At 42.5% G+C, this 21,102-nt stretch overlaps 1 protein-coding gene across 21 annotated transcripts in view; it reads left to right on the top strand.

The window, feature by feature from the left end:
- Positions 1–21,102, top strand: part of TENM2 (teneurin transmembrane protein 2) — a 1,222,850-nt gene that overhangs the window by 836,769 nt on the left and 364,979 nt on the right. For 17 of the 21 annotated variants that reach the window (XM_032337070.1, XM_032337078.1, XM_032337077.1 and 14 more), the window contains one exon: positions 8,516–8,725. The exons of the other annotated variants lie outside the window; for them this stretch is intronic. In XM_032337070.1, the coding sequence (XP_032192961.1) occupies positions 8,516–8,725 (210 nt within the window). The remainder of the gene's footprint in view (positions 1–8,515; positions 8,726–21,102) is intronic. 21 annotated transcript variants of the gene reach the window in all.

Below are 21,102 nucleotides of genomic sequence, written 5' to 3'. Positions count from 1 at the left end.
GTGATATGGAACGAGTTAGGTTGCTACCGCCTCATTGACAAGACACGATGGGTCCTCATGAAAATTCCTCAGGTGAGGTTCAGTAAGCCACAACTGAGTCGGAACACTCTCCCCTGGCTCTCTTGCCTCTGTGAAGACAGCCTGACCATCTCTCCACAAACAGGTCTCACCTAGCTCCACAGAAAGGCGTGTTGTAACTTCCCTCAGTGATGACTTAAACTCCGCCTGAGGAAATTTTCCTGCCCTCTAACAGAAATTTCCCAATGACAGTGGAAGCTTATTTGCTTGAACTTTTCTTGGGTGGGGGAAGGAGCTGACTGAATCAAATTTTTCACTTCTAGTATCTGTCCAATTCTTATCAACTGGAAAAAAGAGCTTAAAGATGGGCCATGTATCATAAAGTATGCTAATCTAAAGCCATCACTCCAGCAGACCCAGGGTTGCTCGACCTCAGCCTGCTGACATTTAGGCCTGGAAATTCTCTGTTGTGGAAAACTATTCTCTGCATTGTAAGATGTCTAGCACTGTCCCTGGTCTCTACCCGCTATGGGCTAGTAGCACCCTCTCCCCCTTCCCCAACAAACTGTGACAATCACAATGTTACTAGACATTGCTGAGTGTCCCCTGGGGAGCAAAATTGTCACCTGTTAAGAATGACTGATCCAACCTAACATCAGCACTAAATATAAGGAGGCTTCAGGGAATATATACGATGTGATAGCAGTACAAGATATGAATGTACATATGCCTGTATTTTCATTTTAAGATGCTATATTCATTGTGGTCTTTTTGCATTCTATGATTATAATTGAAACTACCAACTCTGTTATTTTTTAAAAATGTAAGATGTAGGGGTTCCTGGGTGGCTCAGTGGGTTAAAGCTTCTGCCTTTGGCTCAGGTCATGACCCCGGGGTCCTGGGATCAAGCCCTGCATCGGGCTCTCTGCTCCGTGGGAGCCTGCTTCCTCCTCTCTCTCTGCCTGCTTGTGATCTCTGTCTGTCAAGTAAATAAATAAAAATCTTTAAAAAAAAAAAAAAAAGTAAGATGTAGATAAGAAATTGAATCCCTCTCACCCTATCCCAAGATCAGTGTGGTGTATGTAAGGCCCAGGGCCAGGTGGTAGGTGATCTGAGTTTCTGCCCAGCACTGAGGACAAACAGCTGCTGTAGCACATGCCTGATGGGTACCCAGTAGTCAGCTCCCTGCCTGTATCTCTCCTCTCCTCTCTAGCGCCCACCATATTCTTTTAAATCTAGACACCTTCCACCGTAAGTGGTTTCTCTGGGACACCCCATGCTTGATTTCTCATGATTTAAAAGGAAGGGAATCAGCTTACAGAACATGAAATTCTTATAATACTGGAGACACAAAATCTGGAATCTATTTTCTGTTCTACTAAATAACCGTGTGGCACTGGTCAAGTCATTTTCTCACTTGGGCTTGATGATAAGTCTTAGGCAGAATGCATTTGGTTCTAAGTGACAAAAATCAACTCAAGCTGGCTTAAAGAACAAAACAACAACAACAAAATGAAGGTAGGATAGAGAATAAATTAGTTCATATATTAAAAAGCTTACTGGCTTATGTTTCAGGCCTGGCTGATTCCAGGTACCCTACTGATGCCATCAGGGATGTCTCCCCCTTCTTATCACATTTCCGCTTGCCTCCCTGTTGACTCACTTCTTAGGCAGCCTCTCCCCTTGAGTGTTTGGACGGCTGCATAGTTCCAAACTCAGCATGTCCCAGAGCCTCAGAGCCTCCCTAACTACGGCCCAGCCAGGCACACACAGCAGGTGCTTGCGAATGAGACAGAAACAATAAGCTGCGAGTCCCACTAGCTCCATCCAGGCCCTTGCACCTACCATGTGCCAAACACAATTCCAAGGGACCTTATACATATTCTCTCCAGCATTTACAACAACATGGGAAATCAGAGTTGTTATTCGCAGATGGGCCCAGAAGAGTGAAGAAGGGCCTTCAGACTCATACAGCAAGCAGCAGAGCTCCATCAGCCGAGCTTCAAAGTCTGTGCCTCTCTGGTCCTCACTGGGGCTTTGGAGGACAGAAACAATTAGGCCAAGAGGTTAGGGATGGGTTGCAGAGAGCAGAGAAATACCACACACAAGAGGGCAGAAACAAGCATTTGTAAAAGACAGGTGATCGCATCTGTTGGAGTGCAGGGTTTCAACTGGGGCAGGGCAAAAATTAAGAACGGGATGAATTGGGTGAAGGGGCAGATTTACAGGTGAATTTCAGTGGGGGGCAACTCCAGGCTTAGGAACAGCCCATTGTAGTGTTGGCAGTTCACAGACCGGAGTGCCCGTCTTGGTCCTGACCCTCGGGTGTGTGATTCACATTCCTGAGTCTCTGGACAGTGTTGTGAGAGTTATGGAAGGGGCAGAAATAAAATCCCTGAGCCAGATACTTAGCACAAAATAGAAGCTGAACAGATGTACAGTGACTTCATCCATGTCCCTTCAGCTGGAGGCAGGGAATCCAGCTAAATTCTCAGGGTACCTTGTTCCTTTTGTGGCAGTAACCTTGGCTGCCACACCCCAGTGCTCCCCTGAAGCCCATCCTACCTTGAAGAATGTTCTGCCGCACAGCCCTTCACAAACCCATGTGCAGAACTCTTCAAATATCTGATGCATTTCCTGAAGAAGGTTCTCAACTGAACTCAAAAGCAAGTCGGCCCATATTTCTAAAAAAATGCTTTGATTACAAACAAGAGGAAGGTAAGATCTCAGATATTGACATTATTTCTATTTACACAGATAGATACCTTGTTTTTTTTCTAATTAACATATAATGTACTCTCTGTTTCAGGAGTGCAGGTCTGTGACTCATCAGTCTTACACAATTCACAGCACTCACTATAGCACAGACCCTCCCCAATGGCCATCACCTAGCTACCTCATCCCTCCCCCACCACCATTTCAGGGCACCTTGTTTTTTTAACCCCATCAAAAATAGGGGCCTCACAAACCCTAAGCATCTGGGGAGAAAAATGACTAGTCAGATATCTGAATAAAGTATTGGGGAATATCATTAGGACAATTGTTTGAATTCACTAACCAATGGTTTTGCCTACATTAATACTGTTGTTTTGCAATACTCAACTTTAACACAAACGCTTTTTTTTTAATTTTTTATTTTTGAGAGAGAGAGAGAGAGAGAGAGAAGGAGAGTGTAAGGTGGGGAGGGGCAGAAGGAGAGAGAGAATCTTAAGCAAGTTCTACAGCCAGCGTGAAACTTGACACGGGGCTCAAACTCACAGCCCCAAGATCACTCCCTGAGCTGAAATCAAGAGTTGGCCATTTAACCAATAGAACTACCCAACCATCTCCACAAAAGCTGTTTTTATTAAATTCTTGAACTTACAAAGCCACAGAGGAATTCCAGTTTCTGGGTTGAGAATTGCTTTCTTTCCTCACAAATCACTTGTTTGAGAGGAGTTTTCACTATGTCTATTTCTAGGAGGAACCTTGATTCTCCTAAGATGACCTCAGTGGTACATTCCAGAAAGAGACCCATGGGATTGGATTTTACATCTCAATCATTTTGTGCAATCATTCTTTTCTGGTGTGAAAATCATAGAATGAACCATTCAAGGCTTAGTTTTGGAGTCAGAATTCCTGAATTCAAATCCAGCCAGTTCTGCTGCTTTCTACCGGTGCAATGATAGGAAAGTAAGCCCAACCAACCTTCATTTCTTCATCTGTAAATGGGGATGGTAATAATACTTTGTTCAGAAAAAAAAGTTGTGGGTGCTAAAAGAGCAAAGTATACATAAAATTTTTGTTCAGTTTTGAACACAAAGCAAGATCTCATTTATAAGCAATAATAAGGTCATTGAAATTATTATTTTGGATTTGATAATTCCTGGTACTAGGTTGTTGGTGGGCAGGTTTGCTTTGTTTTGGTGTTTTGGTGGGTTTGGGGTTTTTTGTTGGTTTGTTTTTGGGTTTTGGTTTGCTTTTTACCATCTCCCGAACATATCTCTCTTCTCCACCAAAAATCCTGACACCCTGTCACTACCTAGATCAATTATGCATTGTCTACACAGAACATTTTAATATCTGCTTGCCATTAATCTTTTGAATGAAATAGGAACCAGTTGTTTTAAGTTAAGTTTGGGCATTGATCTGCGAGCCTGCTCCCTATCATAAATTAGTGAATGTCTTACCAAGATTTGGGCAGAGCAGCAATTTCATAGCTAACTTTAATGCTTTGGGGATGAGAGGGAGATTATGGCCCATTCTTAGAGAACTAGAGTTGGATCCAGATCAGATTAAGGAGAAAAATAGGGCTGTAATTGAGACAATGGGAATTAGAACAATGTGACTTCAACCACGGATGGTGTAGAAGGAAGTTTTTTGGTATGGCTGAAATTGTTGACGAATGAAGGCCAGGAGCAAGGCTGGCAAGTAAGATCTTGGCCTCCGCTGCCTTGGCCCCACTCCTGGTCTGTGATTTTTCTAACTGATCACAGCATTTTCCACTGAACCCAGAGCACCCCAGAATCCGTCTCTATATAGTTTTCCAAACAGCCACTACCCATCTATCAAAGTTAGCTAGGGAACTGCTTTGTCCAGCTGTAAGTCTTTTAATCAGAAATATTTCATAAACTGAAATATCCCAAAATCTTACTCATTTGGAAAAAGATAAATTGGTAAAATCTAAATTAGTCTCCATTTCCAAGGTTGTGGGGGAACCCAGTCACACAGATAATTAGTTAGACTTTGATTTACATGGGGATCTTGGAAAAGACCCGCACATACACACCCACACATACACAAGACCATATGAGTTTAATGAATAACATATTGCTGCCTTTGCATGTTTCCTCTTGCTTTTTTAACAGATTAATTAAAACTGGTTTTCCCTTTATTTGCTGGAGACTCTAAACACATTCTAAGTGGAACTTCAAAAATAGTTTGGGGGTCAGGGAGCCTCTGTAGTACATAAAGTAGGAAGCAGGTAAGTGCAGAGCCCCTGGTTACATGCCCATCCCACACCAGGTGTTTTAGTAAGAAATCATGGTCTATAAAGTGAGCCTGTATAAGTTCCAACTTTTTCCCCTGTACTCTGGAACCTGTTTGTGTCTGTACAGATGGTCTCTGTCAGTTGGAATAGTCGGGGGAAAAAATGTAGCATAAGTGAACCAAATTAGCAAATGACATAGCAAACAGAGAGCAGCATACAATTTGATTGGGGGCAGATCTAGGGACTGAGAAAATTCCCAAGTAACAGTAAGGACCCTCGAGGAGCTGAAGGAGCTCCCAAAGCTTGGATTTCAAGAGACCAGGGGAATCACAGCCATCAGACAATCCTGCGACGTGTATTTCAGTACACTGAAGCAACCCCAGCGCTTTCCTTGTGGTACGCCTGCTCTTCCATTGTCTGTATTTGTATGAATTAAAAAGCAGTTCTGTCTGTACTCTATGAAACGAATTCGTGCTGAACAAAATTTCAAAAAGTTCATGTAAAGAGTGATTTCACAGCAACTATCATATCAGGCTCCTGGAAAATTGCACTTGAACTCCAGTTCCACCTCAGTCACTCAAAGGAATTTAAAAACTGGCTTCTGGCCATTCTTGGTCTTCGACATGCAGTTCCAGATAGGTCTCCATAATACAAACATTAAAGCCTATTGATTGTGAGTTAGAATCTGTTCCTACCAGAGCCTTGCTGCTAAGTGGACATCGACACAGACTTCCCAGGACCCTGGTCAGGACACCGCTACATTCCAGGGCCTTGAAGAAGGCACAGGGTAGTGTTGCTGTGAAGGAGCCACTTTTGAACTTCATAACAAAATTACAAGAAAAGCTTTGAACTCTGCCAGATGACAGCTGCTATAAATAACCATTTATTCAAAGAAATGTTTCTTATTTGAAATCTTGAGAGTGCCTTGGGACTGGGAGATGAGAAACTGGAAACATGATGTGTAAATCAGTCCGCCCCCCCTCCTTGTATGTCTTCCTCTTCCCCGACCCCCACCATGCTGTTAGGGCAAACACCGCGCGGACTGGTGAGAGGGTGGATTTTGGAACCCGCAAACCTGAGCGTGACTCCTGGCCCAGGTCACTTGCTAACGAGGCGATTTTACTGCTCCGTGCCTCGGTGTCCTCATTTACAAAATGGGGATTATAATAATTCTAACCTCGTAGAGATATTATACATAAAGTGACAGATAGTCATTGCCCAAATTCAAGAGCAGTTAAAATAGTAACCGTGATGACAGTTCGTAGAGGGAGAGTTATGGGAGAAATATGGATTAAGTGTGAGCCCCGATTCCGATGAAGCTCTGACGTGTACAGGCTACTTTTGCTGGAGCGTTTGGCAAAAACATCGTGCCTTACAAGGCTCCCAAACTGTTAGATATAAGTTGAATGTTTCAAGCCAAATTCCATTTATCCATTGATCTATTTTAGGGATGATGCTTCAGTTGTGTTACTGGACAGGAGCCCCGAACACTTGAGCCGTAGGAGTCTCTTATTTCCTGTCTCTTTCCAAAACTCCCACTCTCCAAAAAGTAACAGACTAGCGGTTGGTGGCTCTGTCCTATTGTCTGGCGAGTTTGCTCTTACCAGAAGTCCATCTCCTTTTCTCTCAAAAACTGCTCAGGCATCAACTTCTCCAGGCATCTTTGTTGCATTGTCCACCCTTGCCTCTGCCTGGCCAGGCTGGACCACGTGTCCTTCTTCCTGCCTCCACAGCACCGTGTGACAACATGCCACTCTCCTCTTTATTACCTGCTACTGAAATGATGTACTTAACCTGTCTGCCTCCCCCACTTGACTGTGAGCTCTCTGAGGGCATCAATGATGCCTTGCTCATTTTTGTCTTCTCAAGGTCCAGCAGAGTATACATAAGAGGCACTCCCATTTTACTGAAGTAAATTGATCAATCCGTAACATTTAATGCACCGAGGAATAGATCAGGAAAGACAGGTATAAAAGTGGCAACAAGAAATAGCATCCATCTGATGCCTGAAAACGTATTTGCATATATAGGACATTGAAAAGCAGGAAAACACATTTCTTCTGACTCTGACACTTCCTGCCGGAGTTGAAACTCTAACCGGATTCTTGAGTTTGCTTTCTCGACACCTTACCCTTCTTTCCACACCTCCAGCTTTTTGGGCATATCCCGTGGGCTGCTACTTCTGGCTCATTTTTGTGAGCTTCCCAAATGAACACACCAGCAGGCAAGCAATCGCAAGGACCCCAACACATAAGGATGAATCAGGTGAAAGTACACACAGCAATTATCTTCACTCAGCAATGTGGCTGCCAGGAGCTCCCCGCCGTGTGAAAGAGAGGTTGCAGCAGCCTTCTGTGTAGAAGAAGAACTTTTTGAATTAAGGGCAGCTCCAAGTTACTGCCCACCACCTGCCGGGCTGGCTGTTCCTCCTCGTGGCACAGAGCAGCTGTGCTTTGTAGGAATTCCCCCATGATCTGCAAAATAGGACAAAAATGAAAACAAAATGGTGGTCAGGAGAATGGGGGGATTGGCCAATCCTTTAGGATGCACATATGTAGCCCTTTCTACTTCTACCCTAAATGAATTAATTTGGTTAGAGTCTATCTTGTTCATTTGCTCATTCATTCAACAGGTGCTATTCCTCAGGAAAATTGGGGGCACGGGGGGCGGGGAGTCATGTAGACAGGTGTCCACCTTCAGACTGTAGTAAGGACTATAAACAGACTAAAAGGGTGGAATGCACGGGCGAGAAACTTGGAAAAAGGCAAACAGGAAAAGTTTCAAGAGAAGGGGCAGGCTTGTGAGTATCAGCAAGGCAGTGGGTGCGGAGAATATTCCACAGAGAAATGGGAAGCAGAAAGACTCAGAAGACAGAAGGGTGCTTCATGCTGAAGCAAGAGAGGGAAAGACAGCCACATTGGCTGGGGAACACGGGGCTGAGTGGAGAGTGGTAAGGCCACTGTTGGGGAAGAAAGGGGAGGCAATTGGTGTCAGAGGACGCAGGACATGGTCATAAGGAGTCATCATAAGACGTTTCAGTTTCCTTCCACATGTAGCGAGAAACCGTGGGAGGGTGCCAAGCAGGAGAGCAATGAAACCTGATTTCTGTCTTGAAAATATGATTCTGGCTGCTGTGGAGAAGGGATGGGGAGTAGGTGGGTGTCTGGCACGAGGGGAAGCAGAGAGACCGGCGAGATGGTCCAGTGAGAGACGATGCGGGTTCCTAGTAGGACTGTGGTAGGGAAGACAGAAGGAAATGGATGTTTTCCTGGCAGGTTGCATTGCAGCCGTCTAGATGGATATTTCCACGCATGCCCCTTTTGTGAGACACACAGCTACCTGCAGGATGAATTTGGACATTTGGAGAAACATCCAACCTCTTGAAAAAAAATTCATCTGGAGCCTTTCTTTCTTTCTTTTTTAAATTTTTTTGGATATTTATATGGTGAGGTGGTTTCAATGTAACTTTCTCTGGATGCTCTCATGACACTCATTGCTGACCTTTGACCCCTCTGTCCTCTTTCCCAGGTCGTCCCATTCCACCTACATCCTCGTCTAGCCTCCTCCCATCTGCTCAGCTGCCTAGCTCCCATAATCCTCCACCAGTTAGCTGCCAGATGCCATTGCTAGACAGCAACACTTCCCATCAAATCATGGACACCAACCCTGATGAGGAGTTCTCCCCCAATTCATACCTGCTCAGAGCATGCTCAGGGCCCCAGCAAGCCTCCAGCAGTGGTAAGGAAACTGTGGCGTCTGAATGCGCGCTGTTGTCTGTGTGACATTCTCGAGTCTCTGGCGAAATGACAGCCCTGAATGGAGGGCTGGGGAGAAGGTGGTGTGGGGAGCATCAGGTGAAACGCGCCTGTCGCTTTGTGGCATTACGGCTCTAGGATACATTTATTGAAGGTCACAGTTACTGGCGAGATTTTGCTTATCGTACGAGGGCTTGGGCCTCCTTCCGTGGGAGGAATTTGCCCACTGCTGCACACGAGAGCTTGCAGGTCTCAAAGGTGAAGTGCAGAGAGACAATGGAATATTGAATTTTGTATTACTACAATTCTGGTCATAGCCGAGTGACCCTGGACACCCTCACGTGCCCAATTTGTGTGCATTTCAGATCTCTTGGTTTTTGATGGTTGGCTTCTGACTTTTTTTTTCCTTGCTTGTTTAGATGATTTTGTGATTAAAATGCGTTCCCTTGACATGAATACTGAATGCCTTGCCAAGTCTGAAGTGTTCCAGGGGGTGAGGGGGGATGGTGACCTCTCCTCTAACCCTCTGCATGTGCCACTCCACTTGAATTTAACAGCCTGATCGCATGGTACCACAATAAATCCTACCTCTGAAGCCCGAGTTCTCATCGTGGTTTTCCCTCGCCCGGAGCAAAGGGACTGGTCACAAGGTTCTGCCCACCTTTGAGGATTTTGCGGCTCCTGCCTCAGCTCCCAGTCTCTAGATCTTACGTAGAAGTACCCCAAGCTCAGCAATAATCATGCCTTATTTTGATTTGCCTTATTGGTGAAAGGTTCACAAAATACATGAACACAGGAGCAGGCCACACCAAGGGTTAATGACCCGTGTCCCAAGGAGAGACAATTGCCAAAATTAATTGCTCTTGAACCAATGGCTTTGGAGTTATCTTCTGAACTGGCCAGTCGTGGTGATCATTAATATATCCCATCAAAGGCAGAATAGAGCTTCCCATGCCAAGAGTATACCTTGATAAGTTTGGGTTTTGGCTTCACCCATGAGAATATGCTACCACTGGCCTCAACCCCTACAATTAGAGAGGACCTCCCAAGCACACTGAAGATGATGCGTTCTGAAGATGGAATGATGGACTGCTACTTATCATGGCCCATGCCCTTCTTCAAAGCCAGGCCTGATATATTTAGTAAACTCGTATTCTTTTTCAAAAAAATTACCTAATCAAATCTCTCATCAAATGAGCAATCCATTGTTGATATTATGAAGGCCTTTAATCTACCATAAATCTTTATTAGAACTCATCAGAGCTTCTAGTTTGAGAGAAATGTGATTATGGCACTCTTAAAATGACATTACATCATTGGGGTGATTGGTTTATCATTTGGAGAAGAGACATCAATCATAACTAGCATAACCACACAGTAAATGAATTCAACCTTTCTACCGCGGAACAATGACACTGTAATTGCTCAAAATCAGGCTTAAAATGAAATCGGAAAATGCTCTTTCTTCAAATGTGATGTTAACTTAATGGAATATATTATGAAAAATCATGTTTGAGGAAATTCTATATAATTAAAAATATGTGGAAATACATTCCCTTTTTTCTTTCATTGGAACCTGATTTTAGCTACAGAGCCATTTTTTTTTCTTTCTTTCTTTCTTTTTTTTTTTTTTTTTCGCTGCAGAGATTATGTTGCATTTAATTGAACTATCCTCGCTTATGTTTTGCTGCTTTTTATTTCATACTATGTAATCGTGATGAATATTGTATTATGAAGGACAAGAGGCTTTTGAAATGAGGTGCACCTGCTGATAGCTTTTTAAGAACAGACAATTATTAGGGAGAAAATGAGCTTTTAAAAACTATATCCTTTTATGCATATATGGATAGCCAGGCAAAGATGATTTCCAGAAGAGAGGTCAGTTTGTATCTTAGGGCCACCCGGAATGTTTTTTCAGTGATAGCACTGAGAGATTTCTTTTCTTTTTGATATCATATCAGATTATAAGTTATTGATAGGGTGCTTTTGTTGGCTTTCTGCCTAATCAAGACCTTATTTTGGGGGGAAGAACAGATCTGTGCATTCAGAGTCAAACTTGGCCATTTTTCATCACTCACATCAATTTGTTCAGCTCATTTAAGATTGATAGCAATGCAAGTTTCAGTAACAGGGGGAAATACTGCAGAATATTTGAGGGTCCATTTTCATCCCAAACAAGAGCTGTGTGGGTATGATTTCTTCACCTGAGGGGTGATGACCCAATCGCGCAATACTCTTGTTTTCAGCAGGTGCTTATCTGAAAACTTGTTGAAGCTCTGGCCACCAGGCAGTCATTCAAAACTCTTGACTGTTAGCTAAGTAAGTGCAAATCAAGTGCAAAAATGTGTGCTCTTAGGGGTGTGTGTGTGTGTGTGTGTGTGTGTGTGTGTCTTTGTCTTGTGGAATGGATTTGTGGAATGGATTTGGGGTCCAGGGTGAATTGGGGATTCTAACAAGATCAAAATGCAGTTGCCATGAATTTAAATTTGACATAAAGGATTGAAAATAGAGTTTGACACAGAAGATGCAAAGTACAGAGTGGTGCTGGGTGTTCTGAATTGAATGTGATGAAAGGGGCTGGATTTTCCCGTAGGTGCCTTGGCACAAACGAGACGACCATGTGCGTGGCTGTGTTCTGTTTAGCTGGTTAATCGCACAGAATTTTTTTAAGCTGGTCTCTTGTCAGTGACCTTGTGTTCTGAAGATCTGGTAGCAGTTTGACCTTTGTCTCTTTCTTAGGTGAAATAAAATCTCTTCCAGCATGTCCAGCTCATACATGACAGTAAAAAATTTATTTGCAGCTGTCCTCTTGTTGTTGCTGTTAATACTTGACATCAGTGAGGCCCATCACTAAGGAGAGCCACTGCACACATTTCCTGCCCAAAGTGCCTCTATTCTAAGGAGACAAACCCGACATAAACTACACAACTAAAATGTTTCTGACAACATGAAAACATCCTCAAAGCAACAACAAAACTTCACCTTTATGACTTGACTGTCATTATTTTCCTTGACTGTAGCACATTCTTTAGTGGATGATACAAAAACCTGGATGCCTCTGGAGCCAAATTGCTCTAACATCCAATCTATGCCAATTGAGCAGGTATCCAGGAAGAGCCAGCGAGTTGCTTTGAAGAGTGGCGCTTTCCTTTCCTTCAAGCATTTTCTTCCAGATAGCTGAGCTCTCCGTGTTCTGACCTTCTGCCAGGGAGGGTTGCTTGTATAGGGAAGCATAATTTCAAATCCTATGAAATAACTCATCTGGAAAAAAATAAAAAAATCTGGATCCCAGCAGCGGCATAATGGAGGCTCCCGCAGATGGAGGAATGACACCCTTCCAAATCAGGATAGGGTTTGCAGTTTGCTGTCAGCCTACAAGGCAGAAAATACACGTGCACCACATTAGAATCTAAAAACATTGGCTCACCTCCCCTCTCATAAATGGTTGAGTTTTTTGTTTTTGAAGTCTAAGGAAAGGGTTTGGAACTCTCATTAGTAACATCACACTACAGAGAAGAGATGTAATCGAGGTGCCTCTGCCAGGACCCTTTCAGTGGGTCCTATGTGCCAAAGGAGTTGTCCCAGTTGGAAAGTCTCTGTCACTGAGTGCATTAAAGGTGCCTGAGTGCCCCCCCTCACCTTTTTTAGGCAATGTCTTAATTACTAATGAAAATAGTACATCAAAATAAGCAAGCTTCAGGTTTCCTTGAGTGGTCCAAGAATTCAGTTGCTTACCTAACTTAATGATTGTCTTATTTATTTAGCGTCATAAAGCAGAAGCTTCCTTTTTGCATTCGTTTCTTCAACCAGCCATCCGTTCATTGTTCATTCCTTTCCTTACATCTCCCCCATAATGTTTGACTGCTTAGAATAAATCTCTCTAAATGGAAAACTATAACTAGATGTCACAGTAAGGGTGAAGGGAAAAAACATAGCAGGGCTGGAAACAGACATGTAGCCTCATACGTAAAATAGTGTTCCATTATTTAAGATAGACAGAAAACTTGATTCTGAGCTTCCTAGGAACCAAAGTGAAAAGGGAAACACAGATAAGATAAGATGCATAACATCCATGAGAAAACAAAACAAAACACATATCAACTGCTTTCAGGAAAACTCTATGAATCCTCATAAGGAGTCCAGAAAGAAATTTGTCTTAAAAGAGATAATGTGTCATCCCCAATGCCTGAAATCTCAGTAACCTGCCATAATGTACATGCTAAAGAATATCCTGTCAAAATTTCTTGTAAATGCCCTCCACATAAGACATAGAAAACACTTTGAGTTAAAAGGCAATTCTATAAATACCCAAACATTGCCCAACCAGGGATAAAACTTGACTTGATCCATGGATCAACCTTAGTTTTACTAAAGGACCACATACACTGCATTCCCATTGGCAATGGGACTTAAATATCATTGCTCAGAACTGAATTTTTATGGGAGTTAACTGACTTTGAGGTTGTAGTCAGAACTCTAAAAACATATGTTCTAGGTTACAAATCTGACTTGACAGCTATAGAAATGGAAAAACTTTGATCCTCTGATGAATACTAAAGCCCACCATTCTAGGACAGCCTTCACACATCTGGGCCCCAACCCACCATCCGTGGGGCTGGATTTGGGACGAGCAAGTACAGGGCCCCCAGAATTTTTTTAAGTCAATGAAACTTCTCCTTATATATTTTGGGTTTGGGAAAGTTTTTTTCCTCTAACACATTATAAATTCTCTTTCCTTCTTAAGCAGCTAGGCTCACTGTAATTTAATTTAGTTCTGGGTTTTCTGAAAAGCTCACAGCAGTTACTATGCACACTGATGATCGTACTGTGCTGATAATATGGACTCATTTTTTAAAAGTCTGTACTTGGCGAGGTGGTTGTGCTACCTCGCCTGATGTAACTGCATGTAAACTTTGTCCTCTGTTCTCTATAGGCTTTGCTCTCTCTTCTTGGCTTCATTCCATTGCTCAGAAACCTTCACTGCAGGGTTTCTGATCTCCCGTTCATAGTAGATGCTCAATATTCATTAAATAAATTAGTTAGCCGATATCTTTAGTGACTCCTTCGTTTTATCAATTTACTGCTTTTCATCGTGTATGATGGGGTGGGGGGAATGGATAATTTAAGGAGGCACGGCAGATCAGAATGTCCCAGCATGGGGAAATACATTTTACAAAATATATTCCATATAGCTATTTTGTGTTATGTTCTATCTGTTTTTAGGTACCTTAGAACTTTACAGTTCCTCTGTATATGAGAAGTTTTCGAAAAACCCTGCTTCGGTATATCACTAGAAGTAGTAGCAAGGCCAGCACAAAGAACCTGGCGGAGTCCGGGGTGGGACTCCTGACTGGAGAGGCTGCCCCTGTCTGGGAGAGGCTTCCTTCTTCACTCATGATTTTGTGGTTAAGAAATCAACTCCCAGCATCCTTCCCTTTATCACATTGAGTTTGTTTTGCGCATGAGCCACTTGGTTCAAAAATCTTCCCGGGGTCAACCTGGATATCTGGACCAGATGTTCAGGGCTCCCTATAAACCCTTCCTGGTGCCCAGGCAGAGGTTGGCCCTGGCTGCTTCTCCTCCAGAGGAGTTCCCAGCCTCCTGGGCAGTGTGGACAAGTCCAGAAAGCCATCTCAAGGCTGTGGAGGTCACAGAGACAGCCCCTGCCCCTGCTCCAGATGTGCAGCCACACAGGGTTTGGCTGTCTGCCTGAGATCCTTTTCTTCCTTTCATGTCAGCTCGTATGCTAAGCACTTTATTCCTTCCTTCATTTGCTTGTATTTGTTCCCCACCACATCCCAATATGCAGTGAGGTCTTCCTATTGTACCCATTTTATGGATGTAGCACAGAGAAATTAAGTAACTTGCCCAAATCACAAAGCTGGGAAGTGAAGGACCTGTGTTTCAAATCCAAACTTCCTAATTTCAGAGACTTTTCCCCTCGGGCCTCTCTTAAATGTTACCCTTTAAAATATTTGTGTAGCTTACTGAGATACACAGAATGCACTGAAAACATTATCTTAAGGGGCATGGGTTATAGTTTTTTAAAAGTTGAAAAAACGTATAGCATCACAAAATACTCTTCTCTGCTTGAAAAGCACCCATATCCCCACACTATTCTCCTAGACTTTGGCTTATTAATTCCAGAGGGTTCAGGAACTATGCTTTTATGGCTCCCTTCAAGAGATTCCTCTGGTCTCAAGTTCAGGGAGCATGAACCTGACAGTGAGGCTCCAAAGTGGAAGTTGGGGAGCTTGGGTCATCTCTGCTCTGTCCCTGACTCACAGCTTGATCTTTGGCAAATCATTCAGTTGTCCTGTGCTTCTGCTTCTCTCCCTTTCAAGGTTGGCCTTTGGTCCCAAAGGTCCATTCTTGCTCTACCATTCTGTTTGTACATTCCTTGTGTCCTGCTTGTCCTGGATGTTCCAGCTACAGGCCCCCCAAACCCCCCTTCCCAGACAGTGCAGATTTCACTCCACCCTCTAGACCAGTGACAAAACAGACCTATAGGGTCATGCAGAACAGCTCCTTGCAGTTTTCCTGCAGAAATTGAGAAACATGATCTAGGGTCCTGTAACACTTGGCTGAAAATGTTGAAAGCACTCCCAGCGGCAAGTGGAAAAAGCATAGTGCCTCCAGCATGGACCCAGGCTCCTCGAGGCTCACCCTGGCCTCTGAAACTCTGTCTCCCACCCTGAGGATTGGGAATTGATGGTTCTCAGGACTCTCCTGACACTGGTAACTGACCCAGGAGCATAGCACACAGAGATCAGACCTCCCCCCACCCCCGCCCATGTGTGCCTTCTTGCAACACAGACACACTTTTTGATTGAAAGTCCAGCAATTTCCAACCACTAGGGCTGGGACTGCTCGTCTGCACCATGGTGCAAATGAGCACACAGGCAAGATGGACAGGTAATTCCTTTGGAGATGCGCAGCAGAGAAGTGACATATGGCAGAGAACTGCTCCTCTTCAGCAAATAATCTTGCTATTGACAAAATTCCCAAGGTCGATAAGCATTGTGTACATTCTACCTCTCCATCTCTGTCCCTGCTCCTTGGTACATACAAAAAGATGTCCTGGGCCAAGCCCAGAGAATAGGAGCTATATGCCACATCTTAACAGTTTCCTGCCCTAACAATTTTTACCCAGAACGTCAGTTTCTCCTGAATTCCCTTAAAGAGTGCATTTAATCCTAAACAGCTTCCTTCAGACTGTTGAATAGCCACTTTAAAATGCAACCCCAATCCCTTATTAGAGATCTCTCGATTCTCTGTTGAATGAAAAGATTTCTTTTACCAATAGGCAGTTTCAACAGAAGTTACAGTCCTAGCCTCTGTAAATCTCTTGATCTCTCCCCAAAATAATAAAGAATAACCATATTCTTAAGAGTTGGACTCTAATGTCCCTACAACTTGGATTCAAATTATAGCTCAGCCTCAACCAATTTCTAACATTATGATCTTGAATAATGTAATAGGTCTTCCATTTTTTTAAACCTCTAAAACAGATAATACAAGTAATAAAACGTTGACTTTTTAAGAATATTAAATAGCATTCTTTTGCATCAAGTAACTTGAAAGGAAACTTAGTTGGAACAAAGGTGAAGTTTGGTATTATTTACTTTTTAACTTAGCATTAGCTTATTGCAATGACATATATAACAGGAAATTTCCCATTTTTACTATTATTAAGCATACGGTTCTGTGGCATTAAGTGCATTCACATTGTTGGGTAACCATCTCCACCATCCATCCCAAACATCTTAATCTTCCCCACCAGAAACCCTGTGCTCATTAAACACTAACTCTGTCCCTCCCCTTACCTGGCAATCCCCCTACCACCACTGTATTATTTTGAATAATACAGTGAATGAATCCAACTACTCTAGGTACCTCCTGGAAGAGGGACCACACAATATGTGTCCTCTTGTGACTTATTTCACTTAGTACAGTGTCTTTACGATTCATCCACGCTGTAACATATGTCAGAATCTCCTACCTTTTTAAGCTGAACAGTATTCCTTTGTATGTCTATACCACGTTTTGTTTATTCATTCATCGGTCAATGGACACTTGGGTTGTTTCTACCTTTTGGCTGTTGTGAATAATCCTGCTATGAACATGGGCATACCGATAGCTGTTCCAGGACCTGCTTTGATTTCTCTTGGGTATATACCCAGAAGTAGAATCACTGAATCATATGGTAATTCTATGTTTAATTTTTTGAGGACTTGCCATACTGCTTCCCATGGTGCCGTTTTACATTTCTCCAGCAATACACATGGGTTACAATTTCTCTACATCCTTGCTAATGCTCATTTTCTGTTTTCCTTTTTTATTAGAATAGCTATTCTAATGAGCATAAGGGGATATACCATTGATTGCATTTTTCTAATGATTAGTAATCTTGAGCATCTTTTCATGTACTTATTGGCCATTTGCTTATCATCTTTGGAGAAATATCTACTCCAATCTTTTGCCTACTTTTTAAAAGGTGGCTTGCTCTTTGTTGTTGAATTGGAGTTCGTTATATACTCTGGAATCAATCACATAGTAGAAATACGATTTGCAAATATTTGCTCCCATTCTGCAGGTTGCCTTTTCACTCTGTTGAGTGTCCTTTGGTAATCAAAGTTTTTTTTAAATTTTGCTGTCCACCTTCCTACCTTTTTTTTTTTTTTTTGCCTGTGATTTAAGTGTCTTATAACAAACATTTTAAGGCAACCATTTTGTTAATTTATATTTTATATAAATGATAGCTTATTTAATCCCTACAACTGAGACATAGAAAAGTAGCTCTAGGTGCTGGGAACAAGCCTGACACTAACATCTAGGCATAGGTGCTATTAGGAGCTAGTCTGGCATTCCTGGCTGGGTCATGGTGTTCTCTCCTTGAGCAAAAACAATCTTGGAGAACACCAGGACTCAAGAAGGCCACTCTGTGACTAGGATGAAATAATACCACTTAATACTACTGCCTAAACATGGACTGAAACAGAGTTACTATCCCAAACACAAAAATTCAAAACGTTCTCCTTTCCATGCTAAAATGAATGACTGTTCTCTTGTTAGCCCTTCCTATAGATAACAATACATTGAGAAGGCAGATCACAGAATCATTCCCTCTCTGACAGCACCAAATGCAGAGTGAACCTGTTTCCTTGAGTCTTCTCTAAAGTCACGTAACAACAGCCCTTTGTTAATATCCTCCTACTAAAGCCCCCATGGCTCCCCATTGTGTGTCTTTATCCTCCTTGCCGTGAGTGAATAAACCCAACTTTGTTTGACCACAGCGTGCTTTGTGCTGTTTTGTCTGGAGGACACTGACACCATTGCACTGTGTATTACTATTATCCATGTTTTACAGAAGGGAAAACCATGGCACAGAGACGTTAGGTAACTTGCCCAAGGATACATAGCAATTAAATAGTACAACGGGAACGTGACCCAAAGGAATCGGTCTCCACAGTGATGAGTGCATAGAAATTAAACTAAATTGGAAAAAGATGACTCCAGAAAAAAATACTCAAGAAATTAAAAAATACTCCTCATTGACTACACGTTCAGCTCTGAATAGCATTTACATGGATAATAAAGTTAATGTTGAATAACAATCCAAGCATCATCAAAGAAAGATGGGGAGATAGAAAAGGTACATATGTGGATTGGGCAGGTAGAGCAAAAAGCCTAGATTGAAAATGCAAGAAATAGCAGCAAAACATGATATTTATAGACCTAGAGATAAATACCAGAATAATCAGCTAAAAAAAAAAAAAAAAAGAAAGGTAAATGTGGTTGCCTCTGGGAAAGAAAAACTTGGTGATGGAAAATGATTGCTATTTTTGAACCAAACATTATATACATATTTGATTATTTAAACTCAATTCATTTTAAAAATTTTGATGAAAAGAAAAAATTCTGAAGAAAGGACAAAAGATGAAGCATGCAGAACCCTTTGTACAATATCAGAATCTCCAATGGGTTGTTGTTCGGTATTCTCAGACCTATTGTCATTCAACAGATAGGTATTGATTAGGGGCTGTGTGTTTGAGACAGTACAAGGTGTTGTGAACTTGAATGGTTAGGGGCTGGAGCATCTTCATCAAACCTATAAATCTATTTCTCCTTCTGTTGACTAGGGAGCCCTGTGGAGTTGTTAGGACTTAACTCTTTATCCCTCTTCTTTCCCTGCACCTAACCCCCAGCCTTACTAAAAAATCCCAGGCTGAGGATGGCATGAACCAAAGAGGATAACGGAACTACCATGCTTCCTCATGAAGTACCCATCCCAGTACAGGCCCCATCTCTTACCCAAAGCTTTCCCAACCAACTCTGCCCAACTAGAGCCAGAGTCAGAAGTGCATAACAGTCTTATAGTCTGCCTTATTCAATTTAGCACCTCATTACATTCTGATTTGTAATATTCTCTTGGTATTTCATGCATATAAGTCACTTGTGTCAACATTAAATTGTCACCACTTAAAGACAAGGGTCATTTCTCTGGTCTCTCTGTATCATTTAACATTTGGTGCAGGTCGAGATGCATTCCAAGACATCTTTATTGATCCAACTTTAGACGGATTGTGGTAGACAGGAGCATTAAAATGCAGATGCATCCTTGGTAGGGCCTTCCTACTTGGGCCTGTTGACTGCAGGTCATTGTAATGTTTTTAGACCTAAGATCATCTGTGATTGTGGGTGTGAGCTTGATCACGGTTAGAGAGAACAGAAGAAGGTGCCATATGGTGCGATGAGAAAAGAAGCATGTTTGCCCAATCTATTGTCTTCCTTGGATCTAAGGAATATTTCTTTTTTTGTTCTTTTTAGTAGCTGCTGTCCTTTGTGTTAGTTCCTTTGTGTTATTTGCCTCTAATGCTTAGTTTCTGGTGGTACAACCATAATCTCTAGGTACTGGCCTAGTAAATGCATGGTCTTGGCAATCTGTGTTCGTTTCCTATGGCTCCTGTTATAAGGCGCCCCAAATGGGATGGTTTGAACAGCAGAAATTTTTTTCTTAACAATTCTAGCAGTTCTAGAAGCTAAAAGTCCAAAATCGTGGTGTTGGTTGGTTCACACCCCCTCCAAAGGCTCTCAGGGAAAATCCTTTCTTCACTCTCCTGGCTGCAGATGGTTGCCAGCAATTGTTGGCCTCCTTGGTTGTAGCAAAGGACTATCTCTGCCTCCACCCTCCCGTGGCTGCCTTCTCTCTGTGTGTGTCTCAGAGTCTCCAAATCTCTTTCTCCTTATAAGGATACCAGTGATTGGATTTAGGGCTCACTCTAATCCAGTACAACCTCATCTTAATTACAATTGCTAAGACCCTATTTCCAAATAAGATCACATTCACTGATACCAAGGGTTAGGACTTAAACATATTTTTTTCAGGGACACAATTGAACACACAGCTGCATCCAGCTGAATAGGAAGTAGGACAAAGCTAGATGTTGTATGTGGGAATAGCTCAAAGCCTCATTTCTTACTTCTGCCACATTGGAGAAAGCATTGTCCCTCTTCTTTCCCTGCACTTGTGTTCTAAGTCCCATCTGATCTCACCTTCTTCCTGTATTAAGCATACCCTCTCTGGAGGATCTTTGCCAACGGGACTTAAACATGTAGAGAATTATTCCTCTCCTTGAAAAATTTCTTGGAGGTGTTCTCTGTCCTGTCTGCTCTCTCCCTTCCCACATACTCTGCAACCTCTTATATTTACTTAGTTGTTCACTACTTTGATGACCTTCCCAATGGCCTCCTATTTGCTCAATCTAGTAAACATTTGCCCTCACGTCTCACACCTCCCTTCCTGACTGTTCCTTCCTCTTCAAATGCCCTTTCCTTTGGTATCTGTGGTTCTCCATTCTTCTCTTCCTCGTTCCTTTGTTTCCCACCAATTCTGTCTTCCTATGAAGATCTTTTCTCTGTTTATCCCTTAAATGCCAAGGTATCTGTAAGTTACAACCCAGGCCCTTCTCCCTGTACTTTTTACACATGCTCCCACAGGAAGACCATTCACACTCAAAACTAAAATTATTGTTTATGACTTTATGACCCTGCTGTCCGTGTCTCTAGGTCAAATCTTTTACCTAATCTATTTAAATGCCCCCTGGGTATTTCCACTAGGATGCCTGATAGACAGTTCAAATGCAACCATTTTGAAGTGAAACTTAACAGCTTGAAACCCAAACACATCTTGATTCTTCACCAGTCTCCTGCATCTCAGGGCGTGGCCCATCGTCCAATCATGAGCTCCCGTCCAAAATCTAGAAGGCATCTTTCCCACCCACCAATTCTACCTAGAATAAATTGCCAAACCTTATCAACTTTGACTCAGATATTTTTCGATCTCTACTGCTACTGCCC

The sequence above is a fragment of the Mustela erminea genome, chromosome 3 (genome assembly GCF_009829155.1).
Source record: "Mustela erminea isolate mMusErm1 chromosome 3, mMusErm1.Pri, whole genome shotgun sequence".
In the NCBI taxonomy this organism is placed as follows: Eukaryota; Metazoa; Chordata; class Mammalia; order Carnivora; family Mustelidae; genus Mustela; species Mustela erminea.
The sequence above is the reverse complement of the archived record's forward strand: the minus strand, read 5'-3'. Positions and strand labels throughout refer to the sequence as shown.